General features: G+C 40.6%; 1 protein-coding gene across 1 annotated transcript; it reads right to left on the bottom strand.

Moving 5' to 3' along the window:
* Positions 1 to 828: 828 nt before the first annotated feature.
* selenbp1 (selenium binding protein 1) lies at positions 829 to 18,485 on the bottom strand. Its single transcript, XM_083760682.1, has 12 exons — positions 18,424 to 18,485; positions 16,093 to 16,146; positions 15,295 to 15,407; positions 13,421 to 13,606; positions 10,493 to 10,613; positions 9,702 to 9,884; positions 9,123 to 9,304; positions 8,653 to 8,731; positions 7,205 to 7,326; positions 6,686 to 6,778; positions 2,574 to 2,692; positions 829 to 2,118 (listed from the first exon to the last, which is right to left on the bottom strand). The coding sequence occupies exons 1-12, from the start codon at positions 18,425 to 18,427 to the stop codon at positions 1,956 to 1,958; spliced, it is 1,419 nt and encodes a 472-aa protein (XP_083616808.1). The 5' UTR covers positions 18,428 to 18,485; the 3' UTR covers positions 829 to 1,955.
* Positions 18,486 to 20,884: the final 2,399 nt, after the last annotated feature.

The raw sequence follows: 20,884 nt of genomic DNA, 5'->3' as shown, positions 1-20,884 counted from the left end.
CATGTGTTCATTCATGTGTTTTTTTTTTTTTTACAACCTCTGTAAACGTGCAAATTAAACAAACCATGTGCAAGCAAAAGTGTGTGTGAGTGTGAGTGATGCCATCTGGCCTAGTGGTGATGAAATAGTGGCTCCAGTGGTGATGAAATAGTGGCTCAACAGGTGCACCGTTGGAAAATAATTAATTTTCAGGCCCAATGAGACGACTGAGTCACCAGAGATTGTTTCAAAACATGCTAACAATAATTAACAAGGACAGAGGGGATTCATATTTACTACTGTAGCTAGGTCTATTGTACAGTGTCATAACACAGTCTCACTCCCAACCCATTTAATTAGACATTAAAATAATATGGATATAGTTTCAGGACTGTTAACATTTCTAGCAAGAAATGGGCATTGTAATTTCATAATCTAATAATGCAAACTACTACAGCACAACTGCGACCTGTAAGAAATGTTCACACATGCAGCACCACCCTCATTTCCAGTAAACCCTTGCGCTCAAAGACAGTGGTTAATGTAGGGGCTCCTTGACAGAAAAGGTTTGCAGCGATTCTATTACAAGTGTGCCCCTAAACAAATGGAAAAACACTAATATAACAATGTACAAACAAATGTACAAAATAAACCATGAAAGATGAGTTTTCAATGTGATACACAGGAACTTAGTATATTGATTCAAGCCGGAACACAATACATTTATTGATCAGTAAAATGAAATGCTTTGGCCCGGACGCGAACACTTTTAAAGAGGGCCCTGATCCAGAAAAGGTAATGGTGATGGTGAATGAGTTAATCTAACATACATTCAAAGCACTTCTAAGGGGTGTTATAGAAATGCAGACCATTTATTGCACATGTGTACAGAATTATATGAATAGAATTCAAGCTCTCATAATTGAAAAATAATAAAAATACAATTCCTCAAATAAATCACAACCCAAATATTGGTGACGTCAAACCTGAATTACAACAGTGACATTTAAGACTACCATGTCAGCTTTAAGATCATAATCAAGGATTAAAGGACTTACTGTAAGTCTCAGCAGGATTTTGAAAAATGTGTCCATGCATGTTTCTTGAGTATGTTTATTCAGAATGCTGCTGCTTGAGTCCTCATACTAACGCCAATAACGTGGATCACATCAGTCCAGTTCTCAGATCTTTACACTGGCTCCAATGTTTGTCAAATAATTGATTTCAATAATACCGATTGTCCTTTTATAATGCCAGTCTTTGTCTTAACACTCATGATTTGAAAGTTTGTGTGCACTTTGAATTCCATTTTAGTTTAAATGCGCTATACAAAAACAAACTTGACGAAAGGAATGTATCGCATAATACTTACAGCATACATACGCTAATATTTCCAGTAATTACAGGATATATAATATTCTTCATATAAAAATAGACGTTAATAGGCTTGATTGAGAGTCCGTTATCTAAAACAATATTCAGTGAGGTTGGCAAAAGGGCCTTACTGTGTGGAGTTTGCATGTTCTCCCCGTGTCCCCTAGGGTAGGTACCCTCACAAAAACATGCAGTAATCCTGGTCTCTAAACTACCTCCCCCTGGTCAGAAAGGGCGCCTGATGGAGTGGAAAGGAACTGGTCGGAATAACGTGTTCCTTCCACGCGCTACGTCCGGCCGGGGAAACTCCCCCGTCAGGTGAAAAGAAGCAGCTTGGACTCCTCATGCATAGAAGGAGGCATGAGGTCTGTCCGCTGCCCCCCCAAGTTGGCAGAGGAAGTGTAGCGCCCATGATTACATTAGATAATTGGCACTGGGTGATAAAACTGGGTTGCAAAATCGTGGGATAAAAATTATATTAAAAAAAATATATATATATATTCAGCGAAGTTCAGTGTTATTTAATGGTTGAAGAATTAGCATCAGTATTAGTGAGGGCTGTAGTTGAGTGATCCCAGCAGCAGGGGGTGGTATAGAGCTGATCAGATCCAGATGTCGGAGGTGCAGTCTCCTCCGGGGTAACGGAGCTCGTGGGCCAAAGCCGGACCGTCTGGTTCTTTACCGAAGTCGATCAAGAAGTTCTCATTGCACTTCAAACCTCCATTAACTGAATCTACGTCTATCTGCATCATCACTGAGCCCTCTCTGGAGACAGACAGACAAGAGAGAAAAGCTCTTACCTCCTTGGCATACTGGCGGTGTGCACAAGACAATTGGCTCTGATTGGTCCAGTGGTTTGCATGATTAGCGACAGACAGACAGTATCTCTGTCATAAGAGTATAAATGTGTTACAGTATAAATCATGCTTTAAAATTGTAGCCCTGTTACATAGTGCATGATGTTTTTTAGTTCTGGCCTATAGTTTAAAACATTGTAACCCTAGCCAAGTAGATCATATTTGGATATATATAAGATCTGTATCAAAGTTTAACTACCCCAAATCCAATCTGCTTAGATTGCTTCGGTGCCGTAACATGGTAAGTCAGTCCCTCTGTTAGACTGACAGTCAAACGGACGCAGACTGGCTGTGTCTGTACTCTGTAGGCGTCAGTATACACGCAGCATGTTACACGTAGAATATTAGAAGTGTGTGAGTTACTTGATCATGTCAGGGTAGAACTGTTTGTCCCAGGCGCTGTAGAGAGACGTCGTCACGTACAGCCTCGTCCCGTCCAAACTGAGCTGCAACATCTGAGGACTGCCCTGAATACGCTTCCCCTACACACACACACACACACACACAAACAAACACAGTAAAAGAAAATTTTATTGTGCAACGTAAGTCTATTGCTTGTGTACAATTTTGAGGTACAATTATGATTACGACAATATTTATGCACCAAACCACGTTGAAATGTTCTCCATATTGTCAATACTCTCTAAATGTAATCACATCTCAGTCTACCTTCATGGAATTGCTGCCCCCTGGAGGGGGCTAATCTCACTCAGTCACTAAATTACATTTCAAATGTTCGCCCAAAATTGATTTATATTCAAATACGTTTTTTATAATATCAATTAATTTGATTACGGTAGTTTGATGAACTATTTCAACCCTGATTTTACATGATGTACCCTGGAGGAGTCTCGACTCGAGTCTACCAACTGTCCCAAGAGTTCAAATACAACATGAACATACAACACGGTGAAGCATAGTTTACCTATTATGAGATTATAGAGTTCAAATACAACACTGTGAAGCATAGTTTACCTATGATGTCACATAGAGTTCAAATACAACACGGTGAACAAATACAACACGGTGAAGCATAGTTTACCTATGATGTCACATAGAGTTCAAATACAACACGGTGAACAAATACAACACGGTGAAGCATAGTTTACCCATTATGTCACATAGAGTTCAAATACAACACGGTGAAGCATAGTTTACCTATTATGAGATTATAGAGTTCAAATACAACACGGTGAAGCATAGTTTACCTATTATGTCACATAGAGTTCAAATACAACACGGTGAAGCATAGTTTACCTATTATGTCACATAGAGTTCAAATACAACACGGTGAAGCATAGTTTACCTATTATGTCACATAGAGTTCAAATACAACACGGTGAAGCATAGTTTACCTATTAGTTCAAATACAACACGGTGAAGCATAGTTTACCTATTAGTTCAAATACAACACGGTGAAGCATAGTTTACCTATTAGTTCAAATACAACACGGTGAAGCATAGTTTACCTATTATGTCACATAGAGTTCAAATACAACACGGTGAAGCATAGTTTACCTATTAGTTCAAATACAACACGGTGAAGCATAGTTTACCTATTAGTTCAAATACAACACGGTGAAGCATAGTTTACCTATTAGTTCAAATACAACACGGTGAAGCATAGTTTACCTATTATGTCACATAGAGTTCAAATACAACACGGTGAAGCATAGTTTACCTATTATGTCAAGAGTTCAAATACAACACGGTGAAGCATAGTTTACCTATTATGTCACATAGAGTTCAAATACAACACGGTGAAGCATAGTTTACCTATTAGTTCAAATACAACACGGTGAAGCATAGTTTACCTATTATGTCACATAGAGTTCAAATACAACACAGTGAAGCATAGTTTACCTATTATGTCAAGAGTTCAAATACAACACGGTGAAGCATAGTTTACCTATTATGTCACATAGAGTTCAAATACAACACGGTGAAGCATAGTTTACCTATTATGTCACATAGAGTTCAAATACAACACGGTGAAGCATAGTTTACCTATTATGTCACATAGAGTTCAAATACAACACGGTGAAGCATAGTTTACCTATTATGAGATTATAGAGTTCAAATACAACACGGTGAAGCATAGTTTACCTATTATGTCACATAGAGTTCAAATACAACACGGTGAAGCATAGTTTACCTATTATGTCACATAGAGTTCAAATACAACACGGTGAAGCATAGTTTACCTATTAGTTCAAATACAACACGGTGAAGCATAGTTTACCTATTAGTTCAAATACAACACGGTGAAGCATAGTTTACCTATTAGTTCAAATACAACACGGTGAAGCATAGTTTACCTATTATGTCACATAGAGTTCAAATACAACACGGTGAAGCATAGTTTACCTATTAGTTCAAATACAACACGGTGAAGCATAGTTTACCTATTAGTTCAAATACAACACGGTGAAGCATAGTTTACCTATTAGTTCAAATACAACACGGTGAAGCATAGTTTACCTATTATGTCACATAGAGTTCAAATACAACACGGTGAAGCATAGTTTACCTATTATGTCAAGAGTTCAAATACAACACGGTGAAGCATAGTTTACCTATTATGTCACATAGAGTTCAAATACAACACGGTGAAGCATAGTTTACCTATTAGTTCAAATACAACACGGTGAAGCATAGTTTACCTATTATGTCACATAGAGTTCAAATACAACACAGTGAAGCATAGTTTACCTATTATGTCAAGAGTTCAAATACAACACGGTGAAGCATAGTTTACCTATTATGTCACATAGAGTTCAAATACAACACGGTGAAGCATAGTTTACCTATTATGTCACATAGAGTTCAAATACAACACGGTGAAGCATAGTTTACCCATTATGTCACATAGAGTTCAAATACAACACGGTGAAGCATAGTTTACCTATTATGTCACATAGAGTTCAAATACAACACGGTGAAGCATAGTTTACCCATTATGTCACATAGTTAATACAACACGGTGAAGCATAGTTTACCCATTATGTCACATAGTTAATACAACACGGTGAAGCATAGTTTACCTATTATGTCACATAGTTGGAACAAACTTACAGACACACTCTTTGTGCCAACAATGACTACTTTTAAATCCATGTTAAGTTCTCCACTGCTTTTCTTGAAACGTTTTCAGTTTATCACTTTTTGAGTGGTGCAACCACTCCTACAACCAGCAATGTCCGTGTACCTGTATCCTGTTGTCATGAGCACGAGTGGTGTGTGCATGCGTGAAATTGGAACAACACGAGTATGTGACTTATTAATACCAGTAGGGGCGACAGAAACAGAGAGAGGAGTATGCTGTGCCTGCGAGCGAGAGCGAGAGAGAGAGAGCGAGAGAGAGGGGTTCACACAGGTGTGATTTTTCATTGTAATTCCAATGCAGGCAATATTGTTATTTTCTTATTCTTAATGCCCTACTGCTTGATCATACTACACTGTCACACACTAAAACATCTAAAGTAGCAGATCTATATAAGCTCGGATCACGGCGCGAAGCGACGCATTTTGAGCTTGTAGATCTGTTACTTTTGGTACACTTTGAATTTGAATCCTGAAAAAAGTTCAGGAACAGTTTTGGACATTTTTCCAGAAGAACCAGACAGACAGAGTAAAGGTGTTGGTGTGTGGCTTTCCTTTACCTGCAGTATAATCAGCTGATAAACACACTGATAACTGATAGTCAATACGACCTTCGATAAGATCTGACCTTCACCAAGTTGAAAAACAGGGACATTCTCTTGACAGAGCGTGATAAATGAACCATGTGAAATATTTACATTACATAAACACTAGTATGTATACAATAGGTACTATACCGGTATATCAAATATACTGTATTATCATTGTCGTGTAGGAATCTCTTATCCCCATACTCTGTGTTTTTTGGTAAATTAACGCCCTACAGCTTCACACAAAAGTAGCAGATCTACAAGCTTGTAACATGGCGTGAAGCAACACATTTTTAGCGTGTAAATCTGCTATTTTTGCCATACGATTTGCCATATGAGGTTTCCACCGGACAGAGACAATATAAAGTTAAGTGTGTGCGAGCATGCACGTGTGTGTGTGTGTGTGTGTGTGTGTGTGTGTGTGTGTGTGATGGACGACCACATTCCAGGTGGTCAGATTGGGCTGAACTGTTCCATAGTGTGTTGTGATACAAAGAAGTTCATGGGCAGGGCAGGTCAAATATTCTATTTATTCCCTGAGCAAGCAGGCATAGCTTAATATAATGGTAAAAATGTCAACAATTGTGCAGGAAACTCCAGGGTAGAAGAAGAAAGTTACATAGTGCAGATTTAACTCTGAACTGATTTCTGTCATTCAAATGTCTCTGTGATCCGCATAAGGACTGCTGGAACCACAGCATCCCTACCGTATGCTGGGAGTGAACATTCTGCATACACAGATGGTCTACATTACAAGGTTGATTAGTGAGGTTGAAGATGTACCTGGATAATGCGTGGAGGGGGCTGGGCCTGGTCCTCTGGATCATCCATGACTTTGACAGGGCCATCATTAATCATGCTACCTCCTAGAAATATCTGAAACATAGCATAATATTCACATTAACCAACTACTACTACAATATTCAAATGTATTAAATGCAGCGATTCTCAACCTGTGGGCTGGGGCCCACTGATGGGCCCCCGTGGGCCTCCAAATTGGAAAGATACTGAGATTGTATCGATAACTATAACAATGTACAAACGACAAAAGAAAACATTTTGTCATGTTCTTTTTTTGTGATAAACAGGAACTGGAAGTATATGGATCCAAGCAATCGATTCATTGATCATTAAAATAACATGATGTGAAAATGCATGCTCAGATGGGAGGGGCACAAACGCTTTTGCGATTTTTTTCTAGATTACATTATATTCACAAGTTGCAAAAATATTACTAAACCCAATCTAAATTGATATGAAACAGAAATTCAGTATCTTTTATTTTATTGGATAGACTCCGACCTGGCCGACCAATCGCGGTGCCTTTCTGTTGCTGATGTCATACTGTCTGATGTCGCCATGCAGCCAATTACTGAAGTACAGGAAACGGTCGTCAAGAGAGATCAGGATGTCTGTGATTAGACCTGTCAAGAAAACAGTGAAACAATACATATTTATGTCAATAAAAATGAAAATATGACTCAGTAAAATTGTAAATAAAATACATACTCCAGTAAAACACAGTACCTTTTCATTAAGCCCCACCATTCTCACCCATTGATGGGATTTCTCCATATAAAGAATTGATCATTTCAGTAGCAAGAGCTTCAAAATGTCTTCTAAATATAGTCAACAGGGCCTGCAGTAAGCTATGCACTGGAAAAATGAGCATGACATTATTTCAATAAACTAGAAATACTAGGAAATGTTAGAGGGAGAAACAGTATAACCAACTCAATCAACGACTGTCCGACGGGAGTTTTCATGAAATGCATAGTAAGACTACAGTGATTGTTATTATTGGCATCACCTGGGTGGCTCAGTCGTGTAACTTTCCCAACGTTAAGCTGTGTATGTGTTCAACAACACAGCCATGCAAAATAACACTGACAGAGCTATGAGCCGGTGACGAAATCTTGCCCAGCATTAGCAACGGTTGCTAAACTATTTGGATTGGACTCGCTTTTGGGGTGGGGTTTAGCAAAGGTGCCCCCATCCTTGCATATGCCCATGTCACTGCTGACCCCTACTGGTTGGTCTTGAGAAGGGTGTAGATACAAGCCGATACAAGCTCAGAAGCTTGTAGAACTTCATAGTTTTTTACACCAGCTGCTTCTTCTTTTGACTAGACAGTGAGGAAATTCACTGAAAGGACATAACACCCCTCCGCTGCTGAACAAACCGTTTAACCAATTAAACGTTTACAATAGGAATTAGAAGTTTCTGGAATCCCTGCAATGCAACTAGTTGCTGAACGTGTTTTTATCTGCTTGCTAAGATGTGGAATATTTTCAATTCAAATCAGTTGAGAGGTTATGGACGTGATATCATTATCATACCCGGCCGGATGTTATTCAGGAACGCCTACAGAGTGGCAAAAACTACTTTCTGGCCTTGACAGCACATACAAACAAACAGAAACCCATTTGATTGCATCAAACAACGTTAAACTCACTTTGCCACTCCCTTTATGCATGCCTCTACCCTCTATTGGAAGCGTTTTTTTGGCAAGCTACCAGTGTTCATCTGTTTTCACACCTTGTGGACACATATTGTCACTATCGTTCAGTGACAGAAATCACCGTCACGTGCCTGCCTGCCACCCCCAAACAAACAAGACAAAGCCAGTGAAGGAATAGAACACAAGTGTGGTGTATGGGAATTCCTTGCGTGTTTCGTTTACAGTACATGAAGTTTGTTTGAAGTTGGAATAATATTTCTAATAGCAATAGAAGATGATAATACAGTACCGGGCATCTCAGGAAGCATCCAGCCCTCCACCTTCTTCATGGGGACCTCAATGACTTTATCTGCAGCCCACTCTCCTGTCTGGTAGTACAATAAACACACACTTTAAGCTCTCCTGTCAGGTAGTACAACTATTACATACGCACATAACATACATAACTACTACTATACATGCTATCTGTATATATATATATATATATATATATATATATATATATATATATATATATATATATATATATATATATCTCTATCTTTGATTATTTTACCCGTTTGTATGCTGTGTTCTTTTCCCCTTACCTCTCCTGCACTACCCTACGGCTCTCCTCACGAAAAAAAACGTATTTAGACCCGTGATGTGACAATTTGAATTCCGGACTTTTACTTGTAACGGAGGAGTTCTACATTGCAGTATTGATACTTTTATATTCAAGTAAAACAACTGAGTATTTTTCCCACGACTGGACAGTACCGTTTTCTTGTAGAAGTGGAAGATGGCTCCAGGCAGTGCACAGCCCACGTAGCCTTCAGCAGCAGAGGGCTCGTGGAGGAAGCGACACTCCAGAGGAATCCTGCCCATCTCTCCCAGCTCCACAGTCTGGATGCGCTCGTGGGTCTGCCAGTCCCACACATGCACCGCACTGCCATACTTACCTGGAGAATTACAGTACACTTATCAATGGCTTAGCAATGGCTAAAACTCCTACTCAAATAAACGTTTGCGATTTCAAAGTTCTGTTTCTTTGTCTGGACGGCATGAGTGCAAAGTGACGATTGAGGGGATGATCAGTGTCATTTTCTATTGTGAGTGCTAAACATGTGATGGCTTTATCGTTCTTGGGAGGCAATACTGAAAAGTTTGTATTTGTTAGACATGGTCAATATATTGAAAGAAACATGGAGAACAATACAGCAGAACAGGTTGAATAATATTTTTACAGTATATACTATATAGTAGGATAAGTAGGTGATGCTGGGCAACAGAAAATGTGGATGCTGAGAACGTGAACAAAGAAACATGCATCTGGCCTAAGCAGAACCCGCAACGTACCATCTTTCACGTGTTGAGGGTCGAAGCCGCCGGCCAGGGATTTGGGGGCGCCCCACTCGGTACTTATCATTACGTTGTGACGAGGCTGGTACCAGAAGTCGTAACCGAACGGCGCCGTGTCCCCTTCGTGCTCCCAGTTCCCGACCACCTCAAACGTCTCACCATCCAACAGCACGAAACCACCTGGAGGTCAAAAACGATATTGGAGGCCCAGGCCGTAGCGTAACGGTCTGGGCACCGGACTGGTGATCCAGTCGCGGTGTGCCGCGGGTTCGACTCCCGAACCCGACACGGCCTTTACCGCATGTCATCCCCCCATCTCTCTCCCGTTTCCTGTCAGCCTACTATCTGTCCCTTAAAAAAGAAATCAATAAAAGGCGTAAGCCGCAAAAAAATATCTTAAAAAAAAAAAACGATATTGGATTCACCCGTTAACCCATTAAGACTTGAGGCCGATTCTAAAAATGCCTTCTAAATCAGTAGTTCAGTTTCAAAGTTTTTAAAAAATGTTAAAAAATAGCAGATGCAGTGCAGCACAAAGTGACGGGTTGCGAGCTTGTATATTTTGAATAGTCAAAGCAAAAATCTAAAATGACAGATGCTTTCTCGGCCACAATAGGTTTGCTAATGCCCAAGTTATGCTACGTGTGCAACGAAAACAATCGACCTACAAGATCACAACGCACTGCATCCGCAATGCATTGTGAACTTGTGAGCTATTTTCGGTGAGCAACGCCGTCATGCAACCAAGCAGGAATATACGTGTACAGTTTCAGTGCGCCCCTGCTTACCCTTGCCATTGCCAGAAGGGTCTCCCATGCAGCTGATCATGATTTCACCGGAACCAAGGCAGTGTGAGGTGTGTGGGTTAGCCAGACCACATTTCCAGTACAGCTCAGTGGGCTCCACGATCTACACAAGAGCACAACTCAAGAGATCAAACACCTGGAGGCATGTGGTCTTCTGTTCCCCACACAAACTTGTTTGCACGCAACAACAGTAAACTGGTTAAATACAAAGGGATCAGATCTACTATAGTTCTATAGTATAGAACAGTGTGAAAATAGCAGATCTACAAGATCACAATATATATAAAAGTGCCCCCCAGGGCACAGGTCTCCAACTCTCCACCAGGATAGAAGTGTTTTTGGAAAAATGTCAAGTACCATTTCTTCCTCAGCAGGAATATACGTGTACAGTTTCACCGCAATTGGACGCCGTGTTAATGATTTGCGGCATTTTGTACAAAACCACTCCCATATTCCATCGTGATTGGCTTCCAAACAGACCCGTCTTGATCACGCGACTATAGAGATCATGTGTACCGATTTGTGTAAGATTTGGATCAAATCTGAAGGAGTAATATAAAAAAAGAAGTTCAACATACAGTAAGTCTGCCTCCTGGTGCCGCTATAAAGAGCAGATGTGAGAAATACAGGTCAAAGGTTTTTCCTTGGCCTCTAGGGAGTGTGCATACAACGTTTTACAGGCATTTCTTCCTCGGTCTAGTGGGAATGTGCATGCAAAATATTCCTCAAATTGCACTCTTCAAAACAGACCAATCCGGCAAACTTTGGAAGGCAATCTTAGACAATGGGGATGGAATATGGGGAAGCAGACAGGTCCATGTTGATCACATGAGTATAGAGATAGTGTATACTGATTTGTGTGATGTATGGAAATGTGTTTAGCAAAAAATCTGCCTCATGGTGGAGCTATAACAGGCCAAACATCGGGGCAGAGGTTCATCGTTGGCATCCAGGGAGTTTGTGTGTGCCGTTTGGCATCAACCAGTGCTGAAGATTAGCTGTACACAGACGGACGGATGGACACACACGGATGGAGTGCAAAACATACTCTCCCCATGCCTTCGGCTGGTGAAGACAAAGATCTTTGCATTTTGTTTTTAATTCACACTTTTGCTTTTTTTGTGAATGTTTTTTTTTTAATGTTTTGAAATAATTAAAAACTAAATGTAGGAAACAAAAAGTAAAGGGAACCAACCAGTGTTCTACAAGACATTAACTCTGGCCTCTGCTTCTTAAGTCAACTGTGAATCTTTAACACTGAGTTTACCTAAACTGCAACCCCTGGGCATTCTGTAAGCTAATGTTTGGGTTAGCTCAAGTGTTAAAAAGCCCTTATGAGGCCCAGGCCGTAGCGTAACGGTCTGGGCACCGGACTGGTGATCCAGTCGCGGTGTGCCGCGGGTTCGACTCCCGAACCCGACACGGCCTTTACCGCATGTCATCCCCCCATCTCTCTCCCGTTTCCTGTCAGCCTACTATCTGTCCCTTAAAAAATCAATAAAAGGCGTAAGCCGCAAAAAAATATCTTAAAAAAAAAAAAAAAAAAAAAAAAAAAGCCCTTATGATATGATCTCCGTCTCTGATTAGAATACACTTAAGCATTACAGCTCCAAGCAGTTATCAATTCCCAACATTAAAAAGCAACAGTTAGCAGTTATTCCATTTCCAATTGAAAACAAGAATGAATTGTCAACTCATGATGACAGTGTTGAATAGACAGATGAATTGCATCTGTGTGGAGTTTCAAAGCGAAGAAGAGGAAGAAGGAAGTTGTCCTGCTGCTCAGGATTTCATTATAATCTTCCTCTGTTGTCGCAAACTGATGACATCGCTGTCCCCAAGGAGGTTTAACCTGTCCCCCACTCACTCTCTCATGCCCTCTCACCAACAGTCCCATGTGTTTTATTTGTAATGATTGACACATAGGTTGTGTAACCTACGGCGATGACAGTTCAGAAACCATCACCTCACTTATCTATTTTACTTATGAAATTTTGACCATAGATGACCTTTTGTCATCTTACCTTCTTCTAGTTATAAAAACACAGACGCACAAGTTTGATATTTACTACGCTAAGGGCCGATTCATACTCCTATTTTACAGCTGTTTCGGCGCTGTAGTGACGAAATGATTTTCAGTAGCACCGAAGAGCCGACTTTAGGATGGTATCCACCCCCCTGAACCTCAAATGACGTCACATTGTAGGCTCTACAAAGCCGAACCGACTTTTATTCTGTGCTAAAATAGGAGTATGAATCGGCCCTAAGAGTAAGACAGCTGAGAGGGAGGGAAATACTTACGGTATTTAATGCATACCAGGGCATGACAATCAGAGGCAGCGTAGGCTTGTCATGTCAGCAAAATGTAGTTAAAACTATGTAATTTAGTTCAACTACATGTAGTTTAATGCTCCCTTAAACTACATGTAAACACTCCTATTAATGATTCTTGACCACCCTCTCTATAGCCTACTTAGTCAAATAGACAGGAGTTGCAACTGTACTTGGTAGGCTCTTTGCCAAAAGTAGCAGCTCTATCTACAAGCTGCTGAGCTTGTAGATCTGCCATTTTTGGCAAACTTCCCCCCCAAAAGGATTCAAGTTGGTGGTCTTTTGTGTGGTCAGTCTATGACATCAGCTCACATTTTTTAACCTGGTTTGAATGAGTTTTGAATATTAAAGCCAGTCAAAAGCGAACAAAATAATAATAAAAACACTGTAACATGGTTACAGTATTTTGGGCATGCCATTTTAGGAAAACCTAAAAAAAAAACCTAAAAAGAAAACAAGCCGTTAGAAACAACCTGTTAGAAAACTCTTTACCGTCATACCCAAAATATAAAAGTCAGGTTGAAAGTACCAAAATAAAGTTTGAAAACCAGACTGCTAGATGATGTGTCGACCTCTCACCTTGTGTATGCGGGGTGCACGGGGCTCTGTCCCCACGTCCACCACATAGACACGCGAGGAGATGAGCGACGGGAGGATTAGACGGTTGCGTCGCCTGGAGCTGTCGCCAAAGCAACTGCTGCACGCGTTCCATCCTGAGTGATGGAGCTCATCGTTCAGGTTGGGCATGGGCAGCCTGTGGATCACCTAGAGGGGTCAAAGGTCATACCATGTGTAACTGACTATTAATCCACCAGTTGCTTGATTGAAATTACTTGTATCTCTCTATCTCTCTCCATATTTGTCTGTCCTCTCTGTCTCCGTCTCTCTTTTCCCCTGACACAATCGAGGAAGATCGCCAACCACCCTAGAGCCTGATTCTGCCTGATGTTTCGGTCCAGTGTTAGGTCAATGTTAGGTCTCTGCTCTATATGTATGTACAAGTTATTAATTTGTTTCTCAACATTGGGTCTACAACCAGGGTTCCAAATATACCCCGATACATCTGTCAGGCTCTAGTGGACATGCTTGTGTACACAGCCCAGGGGGCATTCAGAGTATTTATTTCTCCATTCTAGTGTGTTGATCATCTCAGTAGCCAAACTAGCCATATAGCCCAAGACAGAGAATGTGTTGCAGATGTTTCAGATTGTGCAACAAGTGTCAAGCCAATAACATTTCTTCTCCCCTATATGGTCAATATCCTGCAGCTGACTCTCAGGACCCCCACTGGGAATGGAATTCATTCTTGGCCTAAGTTTAGGTCTCTGTGTTTCTTTCTTGCGATGAACACAGCCTGGGTCAGTTGGGTGTGATGATGGTTTCAGTGTCTTTAAAACTTTAACAAAAAACTTAAAGTTTACCCTGAGATCAGAGGCCAGGAGGTAGAGAAGCCACTCGGGAATCAGATGGTTCCCCATTCGATCCCTGGGTGCCCCTGGTTTACTGTCCTTGAGCAAGACACTGAACCCAAAATGCCCAACCTTGAATGGTTTATTTTGTTATGAGTGGTGATTGTGTGTCTGTGTGAATGAGTGAGTGAATGTAATGTCAGTGCATTGTTAATTTTTACTATCAGCTAACTACATAAATACAAATTTCCCCAAGACACACCGGTAGGGACTCAAAACCGTTTTAAGGTCAACCACACAAATGCAACTCGCATTGGTGTGGTTGACCTTAAAAGCCATCTCGTCCCGACCCGACCAAGTTTGGTGTGGTTTTAGTTTTAGGTAAGAATAATAACCCTACTTAATATCTACAGTATAATAACTGGACAAGAGGAAGGTTTTCCTGTCAGACCCAATATCCATGTTAGTACTACAGTAGTCTAGAAACGGTCCACACTCACAAAAGCCAATTTTTTGGTATTGTCATTTACCGCAGAAGCAGTGTAACAAACAGATGCGTTTCGGCTCCTCAGGCCTTTATCAGTGTTTACGGGTCATCAGGTAAACACCTTCCTAAGCGTGAAGACGTTGGCCCAAACTTCTGTGAATCATCTTATGCTGGGGCTACATGATAAATAAGACATTCTAAGAAGGCCCAAGTGAGTGCTGGTGATCTTTTCAAACATACTGTTTCTGCCAGAGCCGTGCATCTAAAAAACTTGAATTGTGAACCATTCAACTGATGAGTGCTTGCTTTTCTCTTTTTCAAATGCTGATGTAGGACTGACTGAGGAACCGAAACGCATACTTTTGCCTGTCACACAGCTGATGCAGTAAATAAAATTGCTTTTGTGAGTGCCAGTTTCTGAAGACTGTTTGCTGTGAGTCTGCATCTGCCATTCGTTGAAATGTTATCAGTAGAGAAAGCTTGGCACGGGACTCCAGGCCTATAGTATTTGAGTACTACTACAGTAGTACCCAGCAGTAGTAGAATTGTTGTAGTACCTGGCAGAACGTAGGAGACTTGGGGTCCACATCCACAGTAGCCAGGTAGTCAGGTTTCTGGATGTCCGTGTTGCGGTAAATACATGGCAGGTAGACAATCTCTTCACGAGGACCTGCAACACAAAAGTGTTCGTATTTTAACCACATGAACCCCAGCATATCCCTATTCTGGGGTTGAACATTCCGCACACACGAAAATAGCAGCTTGCGGATCTGCTATTTTCATCTATGATGATCTTTTGTTTACAGAGGAAACAGGATGGGTTGTGAAACTATGTTGACAGCTAGAATAGCCAAAGTATAGAAGAATTGGGAACATGTTCACCTATAACAACATGAGCAGGGGTCATCAAAATGTCCGTGCGCTGACAATTGTATTTGTGGCAAAGTCTAGATTTTCTATTTTACACCATTATTATATTCGGATTTTGATCACAAGACCAATTACTGAATGTCAAGTCTCAATGTTTTCTTCAGAATATGACACGTATTTACGACACATTATGAGTATAGTTTTATTTGCAAAGACCCATTAACTCTGGGAGTGTAGAGTTACAGACCTGTTATGGTCAGTCAGTACATTGTGTTGTGTAATGCGCATGCTTAAAGTGAGTGGCAAATCTACTAGCAAAGTGAGTTTAACGCCGTTCAATGCACTCAAATAAGACTTTTCTGTTTGGATGTATGGGCCGTCAAGTTCAGAAAGTAGGTTTTTGTTACTTTGCCAATTGTCTGCTCAATTTGGTCAAAAATGTCCGCCATAAGCCAACAAGGACACGAAATAATACAGTCTCTCACCCTTCATGGCATCCAGAGGGGTCTTGTACCCGGGCCCGCAGCCAGAACAACTCGCTGTGGAGGAAGAGATAAGCAGGTTGTAAAAACAACACTTAACTCTAAATGACGGCTTCATTGTTGTGCAACTCTGTGTTCTGAACAGGAGACCATCCTCATAGATATCTGGGTGCAAATTTCACTTTTTCCTCTCTGTCCTGTCTCTCTCTCTCTCTCCTGTCTTGCCTCTCATTCTCTATACCATCTTGCCTCCCTCTATAGCCTGCCTCTGATCTAAACCCCGTCTCTCTCTCTCCAACTCTTGCACAGATGTTTACATCTGGACTGGAAGGGAACCATGGTTCTACAATAGGCGGAAGAATGAAGATGATGGAACTCAACTCTGCATGCTGCTGACTTTCTAGTTGTTGTCCCAACCTCACAGAAAAGAAAGAGGTGGCCCGGGGTGGCTGTCTGTCTTATGGTGTCGGTAAAGCATGCGCAGTGTGCACCCCGAAAAAAAAAAGGCAAGAAGGAATGATGAGTCTATTTGTGTATTTACTCACTACTTGCATTCCCCCACCTAACTGTAACCATCCTATGCACTGATTAACCAACCATTCCTTTTGCAGCTTCATCTGTACAGTTGCTGCATTGCGAACTGTACACGACAGGTCATACATTTGAAAGATCCTTTACATTTTGGTAGAATTAGAGATGTACAACTTTGAAAACTTTGGCCAATATCTGGTTAAATGCATGGTCAAAACGATTTATGTTATTGCAATACAATATTCCAGTTTACCATACACTTGCTATACATTAACGTAATGTATTTTATAAAAAGCTACAGTATTTTGGAAAAACTATCTAGAAAGTAAAAAATAAACTTCTAATACAGGCTGCGGACTATTAATATTATTGTGTAATTTCCCTCTGAGTGACCTGTGGCACAGTTGATAGGGAGGGACATTAATGATTGCAAGACAATAGTACTACAAACGTGATGGGATACACATCTGTTGATTCTGTTCCTCCACAGAGATGGTTTGGGGGGTTGGCTTAACTTGGCTTTACAACAACAATGGCTGTTATTTGGATAAGCCTACATTTAATGAACATATATTAAGATGACAACGTCTATAACAGATATTCTAAATAAACATGGCAATTCAGGAGAGAGAGAGAGGCATACACCCTGCAAAAACATGTTACAATTTACAATGTAGGCATTTAGCAGACGCTCTTAATTCAGAGCGATTTACAGTAAGCAAGAACACATGGTAATACATCAAATACATAGAAGTTTAACTACAAGGCAAGCCAACAACAATGCACACACTCATTTGAAACTTCACAACAGCTGTCTGATAGAGACTGTTCAGGACTTGAACTGAATTAATATATTTTCAGTGGGAAACTGGGAAATAGAACAATAATTCAACAGTGGAGATTAAGTTGCTGCTAAAAGTCTCACAGAGGAGCATCTGAGGTCAGGAGTGGACACCAAGATAAACACACACACACACACACACACACACACACACACACAGTGTGTCAGGGGAGTAGTTATATAACCTCTTGGCAGGATACTTTACTTTTTAACCCAACTTTTTCTGTTGCAGCCTACTTGAGGCAGCACTGCAGGCAGCATAAAGTGGAAGTGCTTTATTGAGTCTATACACATTCAGATTTACTGATCAACAAATATCAGAGTGTAATAGCCTACAATCTCAACACCAGCTATAAGACCACAAGGGTTTCAGCTGGAGCTAATAGGTTACAATGTAAACCTTTGTACTAATAAAAATGTGCGAAGTAGCCAATGGGCCAAATGCCGTGTCAATAAAATACAGCCTTCAAGTCAAACACTTTCTCGCACACGTGAAACTAGCCAGTTTTGGAGACGCTTGAAAAGTAAGTTGCACACAAATTTCAGCAAATGTCATGCAGAAAGATAGGATGAAGCATGAAGGTGGTAAATAAAATATATCGATACATCAATGTAGGAAAGCTTTACCGTTTACAGCAAGTAATTATGATCTTGTCCTCTTTTTTATGATTAATAGTCTACCGCCGCGCTATCATACTGCTTAAGATAACTTCAGCCATGATTGCAACTGCAAGATCAGCCATGAACTGCTTTCTTTCCCTTTTATAAATGATGTTTAGTAAGTCGACCTATGCAGTCACATAGGATGAACAAACATAATATGGCTGTATAGTGAGTTGTGTTCTTAGTTCTTACCCTGCTTTCTTTCCCTTTTATAAATGATGTTTGGTAAGTCGACCTATGCAGTCATATAGGATGAACAAACATATGGCTGTATAGTGAGTTGTGTTCTTAGTTCTTACCCATGTTGCTGCAGGTTAGTGTGTTGAAGTCGAACTGTCGATGCTGCTGCTGAAGAACGGGAGCTGAATTTGACGTTTGTAAAGAGGTTAGGCCACGCCCCCATGCACACACACGCGTGCGCGCGCGCACACTGTATGCATTGCTGCTGACCCCCTTTCAAGCAGGTGGATTTGAAATGTTTAACTTGAACCAGAACTATACACCAGTGGTGGAAAGTAGCCGATCAAACCAGTCTGACCAGAAGCATTGCTGTAGGCCAGGGTGAAAAAACTGTAGGGTGGAACCCTCATATTATGTTCAGGATTCAAATAAAAAAAGAATAGGCCTATACATAAGCTCACAATGCAGCAGTGTGAGTTTATAGATTGGCTATTCTTGCTACTTTTGTATTCAGGATACAGTTACTGTAGTAGTGTAGTATGTGACGAAGTAGAGCATTCATGTAAAAAAAAATATATATATAACAAAAATAACACAGAGTAGAATAATGGAGAAAAGATACCATCCACAATGACCATAGGCTACAGATGATTTCCTCCCATTCCCAGCTAATCCAACCCACCCAGGTATGTATAGTAGCCAGATATGGGCAGTATTTGAAATACATGTATTTGAAATGTATTTTGTATTTAGATAAATTTTTTGACCCAGTATATTAATACATTTTCAATGTATTTTGCCCAAGTAGCCTATATCTGATCCAACACATCCTGCATACCATACCATACCAGTATCCAGTAACCAAGTGCATTTACTTGAGTCGCCACTATAACTTAATTGCAGCCTTTCGCTCGCTTTAAGTCAGTGGTAAGAAGGGCATTTTATGCCATCAAAAGAAACACGGTGGGCAACATTTCAGTCCAGAGGGCCATACTGGTATCTGTACACATGTGTTTTGTGTCTGTAAAAATTACAACCCCCAAATAGATTGCTTTCCTATTCAAAAGTAATGTTTTCATCTTGAATTCCGGAGCCTTATAATTAAAATTGTGTCAGATTTGGAATCCCCATGGTTGACTTATATGGAAAAGTGTCTTCATACATGATTCTAGGTCATCTAGATCAAAAGTTCATTTTGAATTTGGCTCTCTAGCAAAAAATGCCAGGATTTTAGCGAGGGTCCTGGGGGCTAAATCTTTTATAAAGGGTCCATAGAGGTCAAAACAAACATCAAAACATCCTTGCCAGAGGATGGTCACAGAACCGTAGTCTGTGACTCTACTACTGTGGCTGTGCAGTCCCATGAGTTTGTCACATGGGGCTGATTGAGAGGTGGGCCCCTGCAGCAAGTGATGTGTGTGCGTGTGTGTGTGTGTGCGTGTGTGTGTGTGTGTGTGTGTGTGTGTGTGTGTGTGTGTGTGTGTGTGTGTGTGTGTGCGTGCGTGCGTGCGTGCGTGCGTGCGTGCGTGCGTGCGTGCGTGCGTGCGTGCGTGCGCGCGCGCGCGTGCGTGCGTGCGTGCGTGCGTGCGTGCGTGTGTGTGTGTGTGTGTGTGGTTTAAAAGTAAGGGCTCAGTAAAGGTCAAAGGCCATCATCAATGTTATGTCAATGGGGTCTTTTTTGAACAACTTGACAAGAGGCCTTTTCAACCATACACGGCCAGATTCATTTGTGGTTAAGAGATATGGTATAACATTTAATGTGTGAACTCCTAGGACTAGAATAAGTGCCTGAGATGCCCTAAATATGAACAGGTTGCCAATGTGAAGTGACACAGACATACAAAACACCAAGTTTCAGAACTTTTTAGTTTGAATTTGTTTCACTTCACTCACTCAAGATATTCAGCTCCACAGCTCCACCATGTGGATGGGATTAATTGTTTCATAATCAAAACCACAATGGGACATATAAAGTGGCTCATAGAACTAGAAGGAAAACAATCTCTGTAGCTCAATATCTTTTTTATTTAAATTAAATGAATCAAAAAAGCATCTTGTTGAATCCACAAGTTCACAGTAAAATAAAATCTAGTGTTAATGTATCCATACATCAATAAATCAAATTATCAAACATATGTAGGGGCCCAGAAATGAGGAGAAAATATCTACAAGCTCACAAAAACAGCCCAATTAACCTTCACCCGTGTGAAGTGAGGGGCGCTCTTATCATCTTACAACATTGAGGAGGTGATTAGGTGATGTAATGTAATGATGATGTAAAACAAATGGTGTCAAAACAAACATTAATTTCTCTTTATTGTTAATGGGATTTAATGTTTGTGTTATGGGACAAGGTGACGTAAACTTTCCCTTCATTGTCAATGGCGTTTTTAAAACGAGATCATTTATTCATATTTGAATGAAATTTGTGTTGTTTGTGAGAATGAACAAAAGGCTGATAGAATGCCTCTCTGTCTCTCTGTGTTTGTTCACTCTCTCTGGTCCATCAGTAACCTTTTTGTTAGACTGACTTGACTTGATGAGAAAAACATCAATGTTAAACTAATAGTGTTTTATTAT

The sequence above is a fragment of the Protomyctophum parallelum genome (assembly GCF_964188405.1).
Source record: "Protomyctophum parallelum genome assembly, chromosome: 3".
Taxonomy (NCBI): domain Eukaryota; kingdom Metazoa; phylum Chordata; class Actinopteri; order Myctophiformes; family Myctophidae; genus Protomyctophum; species Protomyctophum parallelum.
This window is presented reverse-complemented; position numbering and strand designations above follow the sequence as displayed.